This window comes from Prinia subflava, chromosome 2 (genome assembly GCF_021018805.1).
Source record: "Prinia subflava isolate CZ2003 ecotype Zambia chromosome 2, Cam_Psub_1.2, whole genome shotgun sequence".
Classification (NCBI taxonomy): domain Eukaryota; kingdom Metazoa; phylum Chordata; class Aves; order Passeriformes; family Cisticolidae; genus Prinia; species Prinia subflava.
The window spans coordinates 82183396-82204853 of NC_086248.1; the positions used below are offsets into that span (position 1 = coordinate 82183396).

Below are 21458 nucleotides of genomic sequence, written 5' to 3' on the forward strand. Positions count from 1 at the left end.
TGGATGCTTTTATCGTTCAATGCTAACATCTGCTAAATCACTCCATTGTTTCTTCAGCAGATGGCTTGTCACGAGGCCAGATAATAAAGATATGTTTACACTGTATATACAGCCAGACTAATGGTCTGATACCGATAGGGCCTGTTTGCTGTGTCGATACTAATTAGCCAAGGAGAGCCAATGAAAGCCTTCTAACAGACTGCATGTTAAAACATTAGGTTCATTAAGCTTCATTAGCAAGGCGGAAACAAACATTTTTGTATATGGAATAAGTGCATTTTTATAATGTTCTTAATTATTGGATGTTGACAGAATGTTTTGACCACTTTACGTTTGGCTACATTTCTGAATTATTTTATTTTCTGAGGGACATTTATGGTCTTAAAAGCAAGCTCGTATTTTCAAACTGCTTAATGTAGAGGTGGACATGATCTGATTTATTATGATTTGGACAACATCAGCTTTGTTTATTATTTTTCTAACAGTAAGCTTAATAAGAGGCCAAGACAAATTTCAAAAGAAGATCTTACATGAAAAAAAAACTATATTAGCTTTTTTGTTTTATTTTACGGTGTTTTAAATGAAACAATTACATTCTGTGTCTAGGCTTAGACCATGTTTTTTAGCATTAATGTAGCTGTTACTCTACAAAATCAGAGAATTCAATATTCAGAATCACCTTTTAAAGCTAATGACAGTCTAGAGTTCTTTTTCAAGATCAACCGAACCATGTAAACCACAGAACTATATTAGACTAAATTACAAAAAATGAAAGAGCTAACAGCTTAATGCAAACATTTAGAAATATGAAATAGGCAGTTTGCAAAACACTCATTATAAAGCCAAAATTTCCAGGCAGTTTACAGATTGAATATAAAATTCAATAGTAAATACAAAAAAGAATAGTAACAGAAAAATATATACTTTATGAAAAGTTAAATTATTTTTTTGCAGTACTTGGCTCTTATGAGAAGGTTATTTTTATAGGTTTTATGTTCAGCCTTCAGACCTTCTTAAGCAAAAACAAAGCCATTAGTCTAGGCACATACGCAATTTGTGCCATAAGTCATGATCTTCAAACTCAATCCAAACAGCAATGCTAATAAAAACTAGCTGCAGAAATGCAAAAAGCACTGAGCTGTGCAAATGTAAATGACAAGCTTGCCAATCCATTAAAACTAATGGCCTGCACTGTCCAAGCATCTCTGGTTGAATTCACATGCAAATTTGTATGCAAAATGTTCAAGCACTTTTCAGGACATGATATACCATTAATATCAACTCACATTTTTATTCTTGAGGCAAGATACCTTTATTATATAGCAGAAACACACAACGAAAGCAAATGGATTACCTTCTAGTCTACCATGCTTTTCTAAGACTTCTATCAGTGCTACGTACTTTCCACTGTCAAGAGCAACAGGTGAATTCCTAGGGAAGCTGGAAATTAAAGCATTAAGAATTTTATCAACAGAGGCTCACATTTTATAGCTTGAGCTTAAAGATTTATTTTTAAAAGTACATAACACAACAACTGCACTAAAAGCTAAAAATTATAGTGAGTCTTAAAGGAAAAATCTGATAGAATTGAAAAGACGCATCATTAGAACACAATTTAAAAATAGGATCCATGCACCTTTCCTCCCTCAAAAGCCAAAGGTTATGTTTCTGAGAAAGAGTCAGGTGGTTTAATTAATTATTGGGTAGTTACTGCATAAAATAGGGTATTTTTCAGAAGCCTTGGAAGAAAACAGCGCAGAACAGGGAAAAAACTGGAACAGGGCTATAATCTCTTCCACAGAGAGGTTGAAACTATTCACCTAAGTTTAAGGCTACTATTCTTAAGTTTCTGCTATGTGTTGTTTCTTTTCTCTGGAAGTACTAAAAGTTAATTCCTCCACTGCTGTTTCTTTGTATAACAATCCAAAGAAACACTTTGCAATATGAGGCTGCACTTGAGGCACATTAGTAAAAATGCATTACCGCAGTGAAACTCCAGCAGAAGACTGAATTTCACTTCCTGCAAGCTCACTCTGGGGACTGTGTGAGAGCAGAAGTGCAGCCAAAGCCAATAAACAACCCTTATTTGTAGAGTAGCAAAATTCTTGATATTCATAGCTCAATCATTTCAGATCATTTCTAACACTAGCAGGGTGTAATGAGCACCTGCCTGCCTATTGTAAAACCTAAGGCAGTACTTAGTGAGTGTATGTGAGAGAGAACCTGAAATACATATAACTTGTTTTTGGTTCACTGTAGCATCAGACCAAAAGGAGCCTTTCAAGGAAAAAAAGGAAAGGGGCAAATAGAAGGATCAATTGTAAGAATTTGTTCTGCGCTAAGTCACGCATGGCATGTTTTAGCTGGGAGCTAACTTTTACAGCCAAGATACAAACAACTGAATATAAAAATTTAAAACAGAATGCTTGTTGACAGTCTTAAAGTAACACTACTCAAACACTGCTATTCTAAAAACAATATAGGTGTCCTGCACTCTAAACACATTCTAGCTGCTTTGTAACACGCAATAAAGGTACTTATCTTCAACTGTAAATTAAGCCAAAATTTAATTTAGACACTATGCATGTTTAAAACAAAAATAAAACACATCGTATGTAGCAATCTGCCTTTTTCAAAATAAAAATTAAAAAAAAATTACTGACCACACAAAGTCTGCTTCTACTGTTAAATTACACAAAGCAATTTTTTTTTTCCAAAAACCACACCCATGACTGTTTTAAATGCACATACATTGTTGGGGAAAACTAATTAAAAATGGATGAGGGGGTTAATACTCAACCTACTTAATTCAACAAGGTCTGTGTATCAGCATAAATCTCTGTGACATGTTTCAGTGCCGGTGTACTTACACTTTTTCTTTCAGGTTCATTGCCTCCTCTACATTATCATGTCGACAGCACAAATTTATTAAGGCTGCATAGCCACCGACAACCATGTCCGGTTCGTATTTGGCTTTCACTTCAAGGGCTTTTTGCATATTCTAAAAAAGGAACAAAGCAAAGATGTGAACTAGAGGAAAAGTCAATCTGACATTATGAATCTTATACATGCAGTGTGCAGTTACATGACTGCTTTAGTGCTTTTAGTAGTGTAGGATCACATACGAAAACACACTGCTGTAATGCTTTAGCAAATTTTAAGAGTGAAAGTTGTTTTGCAGACATTATTTTTGTAAAACACCTTTTACATTAATTTGAGAATAGACTTCTAAACAAATTTTCTTGCTTTGCATTTATATTTCTTGCATTTTTTAATGTAAGAGACTTCTTTTATTTTAATCCCAAGACCATGAACATGATTAGCATATTCTAAAACAGTTCTTATATATTTTGAATTCATAACCATTTTCACCCAGTACACTGCCAAACACATAACATAACTGCTTTCTAAAGAATAAGAAACTACTTAATAATTCCATAGAAAGCTTATTTTTTTATAAAGTCTTATTCATACATTTGACTCTTTGAACTTGCAACGGTGTTTGCATCTAGGCTTACTTCATATGCAAAACTGTAGAGATACACAGCTGAGATATACAACTCTTTCTACACTGTGTTCGTAGCAACACAGGATATTGTGCTATCATCTGCACAACTGTTACTGCTCCTATACATCCAGCTTTATAGGCAGGATCACACTGAACAAGAAACCGAACAAAAGTGTGGTGATACCCCACAAATTACAGACACACACTAAATGAATGTAAACTACAGCTGGACGCCTGCCGAATGAAGGCAAGAGACCCTTTATCTCAGAAGAGCTTTCCTCCTGCAGGAAAATGGAATTTCAATCCCTGCATTAACAACCTAGTAATATTTGAATTGCAAATGACTAGTGCATGTATCAGTTGCTTGACAATCTAGATATAAGAGACCGGAGCCATGGCTTGAAAGGACATTTGGCATGTATGATAAACCTATCACAGCTGTTACTATCATTCACTTTGCAGATTATTGTAAACAAACTTCAGCAACCCCAAAACATGCCATTCAAGGTGTTGCTGAAATTAGTTAACCTTTTGATTTAATTGCTTTTTGCACTTATGTTTGATTTATAAGCATCAAACCATGAAACCTGAAGCACTGCACTTGTCTTTGCTTAACTATGTCTTTCCATAACACAGTCATTTATGTCCCTTTAAAAATATAGCTATGTGTTTCCAATTATCTCTGCATTGCTTATGATACCTCTTCTTCACAAAGAGCAAGCACGAGTTGTTTCAAGACATCTGTAATAGGCTCGTTTTCAGCTTTTCGCTTTTCTAGTTTCTTCTCCAAAGCAGACACGTCAGATTTAGCACTCTAAATGGGAGCAACAGAAAGAATGTCAATTGCAAAAACACCTTCCCTGAACAACTTGTCGGATCACTTTAATAAAAGACAGACAAAATAATCCTCTCCTTTCATACTCAAAGAAATTTTTTAATCATTTAAGGTGCTTTTATCTGTTTAAACAGTACCTACTAATTGAAGACTTGAGTCAGAATACAGTAAAAAAACCCCCAACATTAAGTTGCATATCTACAAAGGTCAACATTACTATTTCTCTCACACTCGGTTCTTTGTGTTCAGGGAAGTAGGGAAGAGAAGCCTGTTTCTTCTTCCCTCTCCACTTTGCCCTCAGATCAGAAATGGAAAGACTTGACACTCGACCATTAGAAGCAGTATGGATTTATACGGTTCCTGCCACTCAAGTGGATCACTGTAATTTACAAACTCAAGCCACTACTCTTAACTAACTAGAACTTTCAAAAAAATACCTACCAGACAGGGAAACTGAGGCACAAAACCTCAGCCAACTCCAAGGTCAAGTATCAGGTCTATGTGAAAATCTGGCCAGCCTTTACTCCTACTCTGCAAAGTAACCTCTGAACTTCAAATGGTAGATTGAAACAACGTTAATATACTTCCATGACCTGAAAGCTAGTGATTACACTTCATCTAAACGCCACAGCCAAAGAGTGTTATTACAGTAAGAACAAGCAGAGCTATCTGTGAATTTACTTACTTCTGGAATGTTGTCTGTAGGCAGGGATTTTTTAGGACACAGTAACCTTGCATCCTGAAATTCAGTAAGACAAAAATATCACTGATCTCCCCCAAAGTTCAAGCTCTAAGTAAGCGTATCATACTAAAAAGGTTCAAGGTAATTATATAATAGCAATAGAAAAAAAAGCTGTGTTCTGCAGCACTATTACACTGACTTGAAACAGCCCTTATTAAATGTATCCCTTTCACATTAGAAATGAAACCAACTACAACAGTGCAAAAATCATAGAAAGGTTAAAAGGCTTACATATAATCACGGCATGAAGATATTTATTTTGCAAAGGAGAATATATTCAGAGATTTTTTTTTTAGATTCAAAGTAATTGCTATAGAACCACAGACCTTAATTAATTCAGGAACTTGAGAGGAGTCCAGCAGTCTGCAAATGCCGTTGCAGTGGCTTGTAGGGATAACTATATTCTGTACCAAGAGGTGGGGAAAAAAAATTATGAGTTTTGAAACACAACCAAAGTGAAATTTGTCTAACAGAAATTATCTCAGACGTAATTCAAGTCTCCAGCTCTTGCATGTCATTGAGAAGTGGTCTGGTTGTACTTAAAAGCAGCAATTTCAAACCTAATAGATACATGTCAGGCAGGACAGGCATTATGTAGCAAAAAATGAAATGGTACCATCTTCTTCAGCTGATGGAAGTATTGTCTCAAACGCTCCTCCTTGGCCTGTACCTCTGAGTCACTCATGCTGTCAATCAAGTGATAAAGAAAATAGCCAACAGCTTCTGTGGAAAAAAACAAGAGAAAGCATTCCACTAAAATTACCGAGACTGTCATGTTATCAAGATTAATTTATAAGAAATCATTTTGGTGTGAGATGTCACCCTGATGAGAGGCTCTGAAATGGCAACAATGATCACTGAGGCATAGAGATTATGTGGTTTGGGAGCACATATCTAACTGGTGAGTGAAAGGAATATTAATTATTTTCAGACCTAGTGACAGCTTTTCAGTACAGAATCTTACTTCAATCTATTTTTTTCCACTACTGTGTGACAGAAGTGGTACTGCCCAAGGCCTTCCCCCCCTTTCCTGCCTGCTACCCCAAATAGTTGCCACAAATATTTTGTCATTGCTCAAAAGAAAAAACAGATTTCTAACACTTTGCATATTTATTCTGTACATTTTACACATTATATTCCATTACTAAGCTACATTAAGTATTGTAATATTAATATAACGGCATACAAAACTATTTGAACCATTTGAGCAAGTAACACTGCAAAAAAACTGCCTATTAGCCAATGAAAGTCAAGATGAACAGATTTCACCAAATTATGCTAAGTTTCTTATCTATGCAGTGCAAAAATGTGTGGGGTCCTGTAGCTCTTCCCAGAACAGGAAGAGCATCAAGTATTGTCTTCCCAAAGGTTAGCTGTCCTCATACCTCCTTGCCCCTCTGGCTCTGAAAGGAGGGGGAAAAAACAAGCCTTTTTTGAAAAAACATATTAAACAAAAAAAGGAGACTTATTCAAGGTAGAAGATTTGGGATATTAAGTACCACTTTGCCTCAAAAATCAGTACCTGTACTACTAAAAGTAAAAGTAGGTTGAAAACCGGTTGTCTTTTTTTTTTTTTAAGTATTTAAGCACTGATACTGTATTCCTTCTAAATCTCTGTTTTCATCTATACATTTAGAAAAATAAATCATTATCAGCAAGATTTGTTTATAATTCCAAAAAAAAAAATCTCGTGGATCTCACAGAATATGCTGTGATTATTTGAATCAGGATTTTACCCAACATGTTTTCAAATTTCACTTTCAAAAAGAAGCAATCAGTGTTTACTGTCGTAATCCCTCAAACCCATCATTACACAGAAGAACGGATTTGTGGATAAGTTACAATCATAGAAATTGAAACTCTACCAGTTGGTCCTGGAGGCGTCAGGCAATAACGTTCATCCTTGTACAACTGTTCTGTTATCTGGGAAGACACAATAATCGTACATTGCAGCCAAAAGAAGCAAGCAAGGACAAACAGTATCTGAAATTGAATTCTCAAAATAATAAAGCATCTCTCTGTTAAAGTATTATTCTTTACCACATCATAGTCATTCCCTAAGAAACACAAAGGGGTTTTTTGGTCAATAATAGGGTTTTCTTGAGAAAATATTGCAAACAGAAATGCTTTCTGAGGTACAGCATTAAGACAGAGAGCTCTGCAGTATTCTGTTTATATATCATTCCACAGGAAGTTAGCTATCCTAAGACACTGCTTAAAGCGTGTCACTCCTGAAGCTGCTACAATTATGCTCCAATTTACCAAAAGGCTGAAATTGTCCTAGAAAGCTTCTTGTTTTTTATATCTGAAAGAAGCAAGTACAAAAAAATAATAAAGCATCAACATTTATCGTGCTCTGCTGGAATTAAGCAGCTTATTTACAACTAGCTAGGACAGCTAGTTGTAAATAAGCTGCTGTAAATAAATGCAATTTTGAATGACCAAACATGCGTTCATAAAAATTAATTACATTCAACTATATTTAGCACTTGTTTGATCCATCATGCAAACCAAAGAAATATATAGATTTTACTGCCTCGGCAAGAAAAGCATTTACCCGAAAGCCCCCACATCTTACCTAAAAATACTTTAGCCAAAGCAACATCACTTTAAAAATAATTTGACTGTTAAGGGAATTAAATAATTTTTATTTATTAAATCTTCAGTTAAAAACTGAAATTGTGTTTCAGGAATTTTTGTTTTATCTCCTATGATGCTAGAATGCAATCTCAAAATCAGAAGGAGATGCATTCTCACTGCCAAAGTGCTGTGTTTTAAGTGATGACAAAAGAAAAGGAACTCTCACCTTCAACTGTTGATGAAAATAGATAAATAAAGACAGAAAATACCAAACATGCAACTGACCTTATCTATTACTTTTCTACCAACACCATGGACACTGTTCACAGTTAAACTACAGCTTTTTTACTGTCCTTTTTGCCCTATCCTCCTATGACAAATCAATACACACTGCAATAAAATCCAAGGAAGTAGTAATAGCTCTTTTGAATCAAATATCAGTATACTAAAAGGGATAAGTTACAGAAAAAAGCGTAATATTATTTCTGTTTCTAGGTGTCTATCTATTTCCCAAGTTAGCATTTCTTATTTTAGAAGTTCAGTGCATGTATTTACTCTTAAATTTAGTGAAGATAGCAAAATTTGTCTTCTATTGTGATGAAGAGCAGAATTAACTCTAGATATGACTTCACATGCAGACCCACCATGACTTCAGCTCTCTGTCCTCCAAAATTATTTTAATAATGTGATCAATAAGAGACCTCCTTTTTTCTTTCCCTGCTCTCTCTTTTTTTTCTAATGCAAAAAAGGAAGGAGAGAGGCAGCAGACAAAAACATCCTCTCACCAGAATCATCACATAACAGTAAAAGGTAGTAAAACACAAAAAAATCTTGCACTGATTTTATGCAAATCACTGATGAGTGACTTCCCAAATCTCAATTTCCATTTCATTCCATGATTTCTTTGTGAAATCTAAAATGTGCTTTTATTAATCAGCAGTTAGAGTACTGAAGAACAACAAAAAGCACAGTGCATCCCTTCCCAAATTCTGAAACCATATCCAAAACAGTATCTGCCAACATCTCCTTTATTCTAAAGCTGTGCAAAATGTAATGACCAAGTCATATTGCAGTGTCTTCCTAATGCAGCCCTAGCATAGGGTTGGCAAGATGATCAGTAATTTCCCTTTGAGTTCCTCCAGCTAATTTCTTTTATCTGGCTTTAACTTCAATGCTTTAAGTCATATAACAGTAACTTTGAAAAACTGTGCCTGCCTTACTATTTTATTAGCAGCAGTGTGAGGACAGTAAGAAATTTTAGGGAGGGCAGGAAAGTGAATTGATGCGAGATGGCACAACCATGGCAGACTTTGTTCCAGAAGCTACAACCACCTTCAGCTGTAACTACACTGACCTAAAAATTGCACTAGAATAAGCTAAATCACATGGTAACAGCACATTTGATTTTTCCACAATTTCACTTAACTGTCCAATTTGAAAACTCAGTTTGATACACTTGTCCGATCTGTCACTGACAGAAGTCTTGCTCTAATTAATCAGGTCTACAATTTTCAGTCTCAGAATTCAGATTTATAATAATGCACTATAAACATGCAATGCCTAGAGAAGCTTGATTTTATTTACAGTTTTATCTCCACTTACCTTGCTCCACAGATGTACATCATCCGAGCTGAAGAGGGCAGCAAAGGATAACAAATTAAAGCAACAAAATGATTTTACTCTTGCAGCTTTCTTTAAAACAACACAGAACATCAACACTAAGGGTCTTACTTAGATGAAATTAAAATACAATAAATTGCCACATACTGTTTAAACTAATTTTGTACAGAAAAATTTAAGGACTTTTACTATACAGTCATAATTTCTGCTAAAAAACTTTGAATAATGGGACATTCCAAATAGATCACTTTTGATTAGAAAGTGTTTTAGTTTTAGTCTTGGTTCAATTTTTTAACATATGCTAATGGTATTTTTTTTGTTTTATACTTCTCTATTTAGCATTTCAAGAAAATAAGCTTCCCTCAAACAAGCTGCACTTTACACAGAAAACACTTGATACATAGAATTTACTAGGAAAAATACCCCTAACTCTCCTGTGCATTAGACTTTTAATATACCAAGATAACGACAGGCAGCTATTAATGTATTTATACTATGCAAAAAAAGAAAGTAATCAAATCTCTTAAGGTATAATGTCCATTTTAGTGAGAGAAACACATAGGATTTTAAAAAGTAGAAAACAAAACAGAATAGTCATGTCAACCAGTTCAATAAAGTATAAAACCCCTGATATCTTAATGTAAACCAGCTGTCTCAAGTATTAATAACCTGATGTTTTCCTGTAATCCGTAGAACTTCATAATTCTCATTAGAAACTGTAACTTTTCAAGAACTGTAACTTTTCGACAACCATAAAACAGTATTAACATAGGCAAGGGTAAGAGAACAAAAACTTACGACCCAATTTTATCTTCCTGTAATTCTCATTAGAGGAAAATAAGATCTCAGGGTGAACAGATGCACAAAAGCTTGAACACATTCACAGAAATTTAGGATTTTATTTTGGAAGTTCAAGCCTACAAAACATCTTTTCTTTCTGTGCAACTGCCACTTGTATTTGAAAATGAGTCAAATGCAGGTCCACACAGAGGGAAAAGAAAATGCCATCTGTGAGGTTAGTTAAGCTTTGTTGGGTGAACTCACTCCACCACTGACAGGATGACAATGAACTGCAGATATCAAATGCATCAATTTCCTAAAGTACTTGACTCTGAAATAGTAATGGTACATCAGGCAAATAGAATGGGAATACTTTGAAGCAGTTACTAGAGAAGAGCAGTTTCAACAGAAATCCATAAACCAGTCTGCCACAGACATTGTTCATGCGTCCCTGGCAGCCCTACCCTGTACTTTTGTACTCCAATCCTGAACTTTGTTCATTTGAACACTCAAGACCTGCATTTAGAAATAAAATTCTGCTGTAGTCTTTACAAAACCCACAAATATTCTTTCTTCTCTCCTATCATACCCTCGAGTTTCAAGCTCAGGCTGTTCTAGCCATTAAGTTTAAAACAGAAAAGGCAACATGAGTGGGTATGCTTTCAGAAATAATGTAAGGGTAAAATCTGAGCACAGGCAACCTTGAACACAGTGTCTGACACCAGGTAGCAAGAAAGGCAAAAAGAAAAAACCACCACAACAGATAAACAAAACTAATGTCACACTTAAAAATGGCAAGGAAAGCTGAAGTAAAAAATAAAAACCACCACCCTATCCTCCAAAAATATCACATCCAAAGACCCTGACCTTGATTTCCATCAGAATTCTGAGTTTTTAGCTCAGATGTCCAATAACTGTTGTAATCCGAACAGCAGGAACTGTTCCCACTATGAGAAGAGCAACTGTTTCACTTGAGCAGACTATAATTTTTAGCAACTGGTTTGCTAGCAAGATGATGACATTTAAAGATACTTTAAATCACATTTCTGCACACCTGCACAGTTCCTCAGTGGCGGGGATATTTCAGGCTAGCCTTGGTTGTATGTGGTAAGTATCTGCATGGTTTGCTTTCTAGTCAAAGTCCTACTTCAGTTGGATATTTATCTACACTTACAGAGAGAAAATGTATTTAGAAAATCTGTTACTTTAATAAATACGTCTGAAACAGATGATTCTGGAGTTGACTATTTAAAGGAACAGCAGTATACTCCTACTGGATCTAAAACATTATTTCACTTATCCCTTGGATGCCAAGGCCAGCTAGGGCTTAGCTAACAAACCAAAATTACAACACTGGTTTGCTTTTTCTCCTCCTTTTCCCATGACACAGCAGGACCAGCTAGACAGAACATAAAATTTACTAGGAAATTATTTTGGTCATATTCACCTGTTATGTTCTACTAATATCCAACTCAGAGTTCTAATTCACATTTGTTACAAAATTCCAGGAAATAACAGAATCAGCCTTCAAACCCTGGTCCAGACTAATACTAGGTGACTTCTCTTGTTCCCTGTGGTGTAGGCATGCTGAAAAAAACCCTACCATTCCCACTCCTAAACGTTTGACTGGGGCAAGCAGTGTGTGATGGAAGTGCTTGCTAATCCACATATACTTGTGTAAGCTTAAGACAACCTTGCAAACTCACAAGGAACCTTCCTTGCAGAACAGAACCACGACTGTGAATATAAAGTCCTGGCAATGTTGCTCAGAGCTAGGTGTTACATGTGAGTGTTCAGGAGCCATATTCAGCCAGAGGGCACAGAAAGTTAGCAGATGTAGCAGAATATGCCAGGCTCCTACTGGTATTTCATCTTCATCAAGCACCCTATGACTTTACTGGTTAATAGTGATCATCTTTAGGGAAATTTCACAGTAGCATAGCTGTTTATAAAAAAAGTGAATAAAGATAAATCTCCAAATGTTAACAATCTTAAGTTTATATACTGGCAAATAGCACAGAACAAAGAATAATGAAATTCTTTTTTCATCTGCTACATATAATGTTTCAAGCGTATGCTTTTATATAGCAGAGGCAAGGAAAATGAGGAAAGTAGGGAGGAACAACAGTATCTCCTGCTAGATGTGGAATGCTACTTTTAAAACATGGAGCAGGGGGCAAAAGACTGGACTGTCTTGCGCTCAACAAGACAAAAAAGAGGGGTAACATTGTTACATAGGGGGGAAAAAGGTATTTATGTAAGAACCTTACCTTTTAAAACCCAAAATGAGGCTGTTTCTAAACAGACGACAATCAATGGCAGGTGTGTTTGCTGAAGACACTGTAAATGAAAGCAATGTTTCTCAAGGCATTGTCAAAAAATCTGTGAACTGCAACAACTCAGCAGGTCACATAACCAGACCATTACTTGAAAAGCTATTTTGATAGTTTACTAAATGCTGACAAACATTTATAAACCAAGATTTAAAATATCAAAATGTTTGAAACAATCCTGGTTCTATCAGCTCTGAATCTGTTCCATTTCAAAAGCAATCAAATATTCAGAAAGTGAGAAGTTTTCCCTCTACATTGCCTTTAATGTCAATAGATAATAAATTACCTTTTTATACAAATTTTTAATTGCACAAAGCATCTTTATATGTAAAAAGTACAAGACCAATTCCAAAAAGCAAAACAAACCTCAAATAATACTAATCAAGAAAACCTGACATATTAATAGAAGTCCTGGAACAAAAAAAAAATCGACTGAAGGCAAATGGTTTGCTAATTTTTTCACACTGAACACTTGCCTTAAAATAGGTTTTAAAATTTTGCTGTTTATGTTCTTAAATAATAATAAAAATAAAATTTAAATAATCCAAGCAAAAATCAATTCTTAAGTGTTTGCTTCTGCTAGTATAAATTCCCTGACAAGAAAGAAAAAGTAGTTCTATATACATTAAACCTAGGGGAAAAAAAGAGACAAATATACAGTTCTACATGTTTTTACATACAATAATATTTGAACACAAAGGAAACTACAAAACCCCTTAAAATCAGATGTCCCTGAGAGATCATTTAAAGTTATGCTTCATGTCCTCATCTTTACATTATTTCTTGACTAAATATTCCATAGCATTCTACCTTCTTCCTGTAGAATTGCTGTCCCTCATTCCAGCACCGTAGAACAGCAAAGAAAAAATACAGTAGTGGGTGCATTTATGTCCTGTATGAAGTTATCATCATCTCACTTCAGCTTCACAATGGAATTAACTACTGCAAAAACCTGACTGCACAGGGCCCTTTCGGCAAGGGCTGCAATATGGTAGAAGATAACCAAAATAAAAACACCAGCTCTAAAGGAACCTGGGAAGTCAAAGGCAAGAACATGCTAAGAGCACTCCCTTAGTCTAACTCCAGTTTTAAATGCTGGAACATTTCTTTTTGTTTGAAAATCTCAGGTAAAGTTGGTTTCAAGACACTCAATACGAATTCGTCTCCAGCAGTATATTAAACTTTTTGCTCATAAAAAGACAAGCAGAAAAGCATGTTAGTATGCTCAGCTGCTGCTGACAATCGGCAACCTGGTTTCCTTAGCAACAAACAAGTCTGAGAAAATCAAGGGGCTGACAATGAAGTGGAATGGAACGGCATGATAAAGGGAAAAAGCGGCTCTCATGTACACTGCCTTATGTGCCCAGATTCCTCAGCTGATGCTTCAGAGTTTTCATCTTGTCAGTAGCCGAAATCTATACATTAGAAGGCATAAGAAGCTGGATCAATACACCCAGATGGCAGCCAGCATTAATAACCAACCTTTGCCTCCTCTGACTACACTGATGAGACAATCTCAAACTATTTTCCATACTGCATCTATTTTTCCCTCTTTGTAATACCGCAAAAGGAGACAAGCCAAAAAAGAAGAAAAAAAATCAGCTGTTTAATATCTGTGCCTTATCATCACATAGGTGCTAATTAGATTTACTAGCATTCATTTCAGCTTGGTAAACTATTTAAGGAGTAGCTTCCTTTAAAGCCCAAGTTCAAAGAAATTTGATATGTCTCCATGAATTATTAACCCTGGTCTTTGTAAACAGAAATACCACTACAAGATTTAAACTCACAGACAATGGCTAAATAATATACTCTGTGATACTAATTTTGTGACAGTAAGACAGAATTCAACTTACCCTACCTGCCTGTGTTGTACTTTTGATATATACATTTACCATACACCAGGCACACCTGTATTTGTGTCTTACAACAGATTAAAACCAGCCTGTTTCAGTTAACCACAATGAATGGAGGGGGTCTGCATTTTCACAGAGGAAAAAAAAACAAACTGTTTCACATTCTGGAAGAGATTTCATTCTTGTTAATAAACAGCATTCCTTTGAAAAAAAATTCAAAATTTTTTTAAGGTACTTCCTTTTTTTTGGACCAATTGGTTTGGTTTATGGGTTTTGGGGTTTTTTTTGTAATAAACCCAAACCAAATACTGGCAAAATGTAAGGTGAATCTTGAAGATTCACTAATTCATAACTCTCCAATACCAAAATCAAATCACTGATTAGTAATTACTCAATTTTCTCATCTGCAACACAACGGCTTACCAGATTCATGGTATATAGACTACTTATTTCTGTATTTGTTAAATAAAACAGTTAATGACAACTGCAGCAAGCAACTGCTTAAGCTTTTCCCTGAGCCTTGGACAAATAAAACTGTTGTTTACAAAGATATTTTTCTGCATCAGATTTAGCCCAAGTCTAGATATTTCATTAATATCTCAGTATACTAGAAATATAAAAACTAATTATTTACATTTGGATGAGAATCACATATTCCTACTTAAGCAAGCAAATTACCCCATTTCATACATTCAGTCAATGACACAAATTAACATTTGCAAGCACTGAGCATCAGAACAATCTTTGGAGAAAACTCTTAAACATGCTACAATTCAATGCCTAATTAACCAATCACATTTACACACAACTTCCACGACCAAGAGATCAGCAGAACACCCTCAGGTTAATGTCAGTGACCATCAGATCCTTGAAGCTGGTTCTTTCATGAGGAACTCTGTAGTACTTCTAGAGCTGTATCATTCCTCACTTTCTGCAGTCATTGATGCCACAAACAAAAGCGATCCCACCACCAACCACCTCACAGGCCTTGTGAAAAACAAACTCTTGGCTTAAGCTCCAAGTACAAGAGTGTCACATTCCTGTCACTATCACAGTAAAGCTGTTATTTGCAAATAACCTGCATGTGAATCTTATGGCCAGGGTCAAGACTAAAGGAGAATTAAACTATGATTTATAGTTCAGAATTGGTAGTTTCAAGCTGACGATTCATCAGAGGAGACCTCACATGACAGGCACTTTGCTCAAGTCCCCCACAGATGTTGAAACCTCATACATTAATACAAGTAAGTCTCTTAGCCTATAACCAATCCACACTATCACCAAGTACACAGTAAGAAGCAACATGAAAAATACTCACATATAGAAAGAACTCTGTCCAGTCTGCCCCGCAGTGCTTCACTTCTTATTTCTGCTACATAGAGCCCAACACTTTCAAACAGGCAGCCATTTTCCTAGAGAAAAAGCAATCAACCATGGAACTTCACACAGAGAAGACCTTCTGATACCTCCTGGTTTTAAACACCTCCTTCCCAAAGGCAGCTGTTGAGAACATAGAAGGTGCTCTACAGAAGTCTATATGGCAGCCAAATGAGTTGCTGCTGATCAAAAATTTTTTGTATTGAAATCAACTGCAAGAGACAAAGGCAGAACAATTGAGATACTTAAATTTGGTCTCCAATTCTCAATTCTTTAGTGAATTTTTAGTTTAAAAAAAGCAACTATTCACCAAAACCGACTGTAGTACTTCCAGTCCCCAGAGGAAAAAAAAAGTATTACTCATTCATTTACTTTTCCAGTTCAGGAAACAAAAAGCTACTAGGTCTGGAGCAAAATACTTTGGTTAGCTCTGAAGAAGAAAATGAAAAGCAGCAGGAAGAAGACATGATATACAAACCATCACTGCAACAACTGCTTGAAAAATACTCTAAATAGGCTTCATCATACCAGGTTCACTTTTGGAGCACTACTGGGATCTAAAGCCTTCACAGAGAACATAATATAAGAAGCCTTGTAATAGTCATTTTTACAAATGTTACATGTAAACTCACCTTTAGCTGGGCATGGGCAGTTTCAGTATCAGCAAAGTTTTTAAAAACATAGTCTGTATATGTTTCTGCATCAAGGTCCACCCCCAATTTGTGCATCAATTTGAGGACTTCAAAGATACCTATCAAGGCAAAAATAATTAGGCTAAGCATAATTTCAGAAAAATTAAAAACTGAGAATCAACATGTAAAAATAAATGCTGCTTTACAAAAAAGGGTCTGTCTCTTCAATTCCCCTCCTTGAAATTGCCAGGAAAAATCCTGCAATTCTGTTCGAGGTATTAACAGAATTCTTAACTGTGAAACTTGAAATAGATTTACAAAACTTCACATTCTGTGCCATACTATAAAAACCCTTAAAAGTTTGGTTTGGAAATTGCTATTATACAGAATTATTTTCTAACACAGCATACCTATGAGTTAGTCATATTTGCAGAACACCTTAAAGAGCTATGTATCAAAATGTCCATATTATTGAGCATAAAAAACAAATCTGAAATTTGATGTAAAGTACATAAACTCAAGATACAAACACATTCTTCAATACATCATACATTCTTAGTTTTGTTCCCAGTATCCAGCTCTGATTAGCATTAAGTGTTCAGGACTTTTCTCTGGACCTGTTTTAAAGTAGGAACATGTTTGTAATCAGATTGATTGATTACTCTACAACACATCAGCTTCAAACTGGAAGTTCAGAAAAAGCCTGGAGTCTCCCAAGCTCAGTGAAGCTACACTGTAACTTTTACAGGGTTCGCATCATGTCACACAACAAGACTGCATATAACTTCTGTACAGTCACTTTGAAGACACCAGATACCAAATATTAAGAATCCAGCAACTAGAGTAGTTTCAGGGTATATGTCATTCTTTTTAACTGCTCACACTCTCCTGATTTGCAGGAACTTCTTACAGCAACCTTAGCTACCAAATTCTGAACCCCTGTCAAAACCAATACAGGTATAATCATTTTTTGCTGGTGTAAAAATGATTTGTCAGTTGCTGCAGGACACCAGTACCAAACAGCATATGTTTTTTTCAACTTGCATTTCATACTTATTACTTTAAAAATGTCCAAAGTCCCTGTCTTTGCCCTGGAGTGCCACCTATGGAAAAGTGACACTTCCATGAATATTTTATGCAGTGCACTATGGTGCAAATAATCAAATGTGAATTCCCTTTGAGCACTTGAAAATACATGCAGGCAAGTCACACTAGATTAAAGTCGCATCATCTGTTCGAGTTTGCCTTAAACAAAACTCTGATTTTTGGACCAGAATCTGCAAAAATATGAATAAAGAATTAATTACACTAAGTCTTTCTTCATACCTCTCAAATGTTGACAGCTAGTTTCTATTTCATGTTTTTAACATCCCAGAAAATATATTAAGTCCTCTTATGCTGAAACCTTTCCAAAAATTACGATAACAGTAAAAAGTTTGAAGACCAAGAACTAGATCCCAGAGTGACTAGGTGTGTGCACTCAGGAGGTTTGAGCTCAAGCCTGTACACAGAAAAGTGCAGAAAACAGGCTTGTTAAGCACCCCCATGCCCTGGCAGGCAGACCAGGGCACACTTCCCGAGCAGGTGTGAGAAACACAACACCAGCACAACAGCAACGTGCAGATACCACAACCATACTGCACCAAAGTAACTGCACAGCCTAAGTAATCACAAGCTTAAAATGCAAATATGTGTGTAGCATTTTTTTTTTTTTAAGGTGGCTGATGTACAATTTTTGGGGGGACAGAAGATAAATGAAACCAACACAGAGTCCTACAGCTCTGCATACATTTTCTACCTCACCAAATGCAGAACTACTTTATAGTCAAATAAACATCTTTCACGATACTAAGCAATGAAACATTTCCATTTCAGTTAAAAGATTTGAGCATTATGTACGCGGACTTTTATAAATTATCTGCTTTTCACACTGGAAAATGCACTGACCTCTTCTCTCTCTCCCAACCAAAAACACACTAAAAAAGAAAGGGACAGGAGTGCAGTCATGTTCATGCAAAACACTGGTCTCACGAACTTCTTTGAGAAGACTTCCCCAAATATACGTGTAAATTATTCACATGTATAGAACTGTACTGATATACTGTTGGCATTACCAAACATACACGAAAATAGACAGCCAAAAAGGATAAAATATTTATTTGCTAACAGCCCACTCACAACCCAATGGATTGCCTTGCACATCCCACTCTGGAGACCACTGATCCAGAAGACTAGGCATGACTAAAACCCCCAGTAAAGTCTTTTGGTCATCTCCCTGCTTGATTAAGAACAGGCTTTTTGATATCTTAGGCTGACATATGTAAGTACACAGGAGCTGAGTATACAAAATCAAATAACTGAGTAGAAAGAAGGTAGAAATAGGAAACAAAACAGAAGTCAAACAACTTCTTTTTGTCAATACTGGAAACAGCACTCAAACACCACAACAGAACAGATTCCAACCTCAAATCAGTATACTGAAGAGCAAATATAGGAGAGATGTACTATGAGGTGGTCATAATATTTATATGGCAGAGCAGTTTTTCAAAAAATGAAAAGTGAGGCTTGCATTTCAGTCTACTATTCATTTCCTAAGGTTCTCACAGTTAAGTCATGCCTACTCCCTACAGCAGTCCCATGAGAACAGAAGGAATTTCTAAGGCACTTATGTACAGTTTTACATGTTCAAGGGACATGAAATTTGGCTTTAAGCAGTTTTCTGAGGAAACAAAAACAAAACTCCAGTTCAAATGATGCCTCAAGTTTCAGCTTTCATATTTCCCAGATTCTGTACTGCATTGGTATATAGCTCTGAACTCCATATAAAGTGTTAGCAAGCTCTCTTCACAGTTTAGTTAGACAAAACAATCTTTTCCAGCCCCAGAACCAAGGACACCGTTGCAGTTCAGGCCCAGAAAGTACAAACAAGAGTGAACTGAGCAGAGCAATCTGGGAGGATGGACTTCATAACCTCAGGCTGTCATTGGACAGTTAACCCCAATACGTCGATGGACCAAAACTTACCAAAGTGTGAAAATGTGTGACCTGTCGTCCACCTTAGGCAGAGCCTCGGCCAGGCTCTTGTACTGCTCAAGGTGTATCCTTTGAAAGCCTTTTTAATAAACACCTACTTTATTCCTTTATCACTGTCTAGCCTCTGTTCTAGGTAGCCTCTCAAGGCATCACAAGAAGTAAGGTCACATTCAGGAAAGCATATTATTTAACTTATTTTTACTGCACTGGTAATTTCAGATCCACTCAGAATGTTCTTTGCCAGAAAAGTCTGTCTATAAAGCAGGATTTTTAACATGCAGTAACTTTGTGAAATCACCACCCTTATTCCTCTCTGGATCCAGACTCTTATTTTCCAAAGTAAAAACTGTCACACCATCCACTAACCATTGGTTCTGTATGTAACAATAGGTTATACAATAGCTCAACAACAGTAGAACCCAAAAGCAAAATACACACTTGTAAAAGGTGGTTTTAAAAATAACATGACAATTCAAAGGCAAAGGGGAGCTATAAAATATTCAGGAACATGCCTAAGTTGAACATTTCTGCTTATTTACACTAGGCCCTCCCAATTTTAGTGCATAATCTGATAGAAAATAACTCTCAGTACCAGTAACAGGTCCACTGCACGTTTATCTTTTAAACCCTCCAAACACTTTCATTCCAAAAAGCCTAATAAATACTAAGGAAATATGTATTTATCAACTCATGGAACAGATGCACATAGAGGCAATGCCCCACCTGAAATGATTTGCCTGTGTAAAATGACTGAAAAGAACTGTTTGCTATTTCAGAGTGGTTAAGGTATATTTTAAAATGGCCTTATTTAGTTTCATACCTCCTAGCCACCACTTCACTGCTACTTTTCTTTCAAACACAAATTCGTAATACAGGAATTACAGAATTTTCTTTGATATCCAGTGTCAGATTTCACTGTAATAAACATTAGAGAAACACATAATTAAACACTGCTATTTGTTATTTAATTGTTTGAGTCACACAATATGTATTGATTCAGACATCTGTCCCTGCAGTTCTAGATAGCTTTTTGCTTTTATTCTGTTTATCCTGATTATTTAGTCCAGCCTACATCCTATCACATTTTTAATAGCTTTTCCTCCAAGTTCTCTTCCATTACCAGCCTCACCTATACCGAGACACAAAACTACACACATCAGGCTGGGCATTACTACTTTGTTGGGAAATTAAAGACTTTATTTTTGGTATGAGATGTGATACTGTCTATACTTATGTTCACATTACCTTTTGCTCCTAGAAAGCACCATCCTATTCATTCACTATCTGCTGTCACCCTTAGGCTCTCACTGCAGCATGACTGTTTGCTCTGTTATTTCTACAAAACAACTCCAGGGCAAATGAGGCTTTCCACTCCCCATTTACCTTTCTTCAAGTGTACTGGTTGTGTTTTTAGATAGTGGAACTAATTTATTCTATTTTTTTTTTTTTGTTATTAACTCAGAAAAATTGAATGCAAGCTCACATAAGGGAAGAAGACAACTTGTCTCACAATTCAGCAACAATACTTACACTGCTTCTTCACTACAGAGCAGGTATATTCTTACCTAATTATTTCAAGAATTGCAAAATCACTGACTTGTGTAGGCATGTACAGTGCTTCTACTTGACAATACAAAGTTGGATACTGAGTACCAGGCTACAGAAACGAGTTTGCAAGTTCACAGCATTATCTTAGAGCCATAAAGAAAGAAGTATGTGTATGCAATGCCTCTGCAGACAAAAACAGAGGCTCTATGGAAAATGGCTAAAAATATTGGAATTGAGGGATCTTTCATTGGTTCTCTCTTCTCAATCTGCTTACGTGACTTCCAGCAGCAACTACAGTTGCCAGAAGCACAGCTCACTTCTACAGTAGAGAGTCCAAATTGAGGCAACCTCTGATCTTGACAAAGACCAAAAGAAGTATCAAAACCTAAGTTTCTCTTGACACTCAAATACTGGTTTAATTTTGGGAGCCAAGTCTAAATCTAAAAACACTTCCAACATCTCTCAGAATTGTGTTAGTGAGGTGAAATTTTTCATGGAGTAAAAGAAAGCAGCTTTTTTCAGTATGCAGCATCCACACAGGGAAGTATGACACTGATTTCCATTTACTTATTTTTGGCAACACTGTACTTCAAGTAAGTCACAAAGGACCCAAC

General features: G+C 35.9%; 1 protein-coding gene across 2 annotated transcripts in view; it reads right to left on the bottom strand.

Annotated features, from left to right (window-relative positions):
- The window catches only part of LRPPRC (leucine rich pentatricopeptide repeat containing), an 87755-nt gene that overhangs the window by 46813 nt on the left and 19484 nt on the right, over positions 1-21458 (bottom strand). For both annotated transcript variants that reach the window (XM_063390797.1, XM_063390796.1), the window contains exons 12-22: positions 16264-16382; positions 15573-15666; positions 12336-12405; positions 9268-9295; positions 6951-7008; positions 5702-5808; positions 5412-5489; positions 5029-5082; positions 4209-4322; positions 2871-3001; positions 1355-1440 (exon numbers count right to left, since the gene is read on the bottom strand). In XM_063390797.1, the coding sequence (XP_063246867.1) occupies positions 1355-1440; positions 2871-3001; positions 4209-4322; positions 5029-5082; positions 5412-5489; positions 5702-5808; positions 6951-7008; positions 9268-9295; positions 12336-12405; positions 15573-15666; positions 16264-16382 (939 nt within the window). The remainder of the gene's footprint in view (positions 1-1354; positions 1441-2870; positions 3002-4208; positions 4323-5028; positions 5083-5411; positions 5490-5701; positions 5809-6950; positions 7009-9267; positions 9296-12335; positions 12406-15572; positions 15667-16263; positions 16383-21458) is intronic.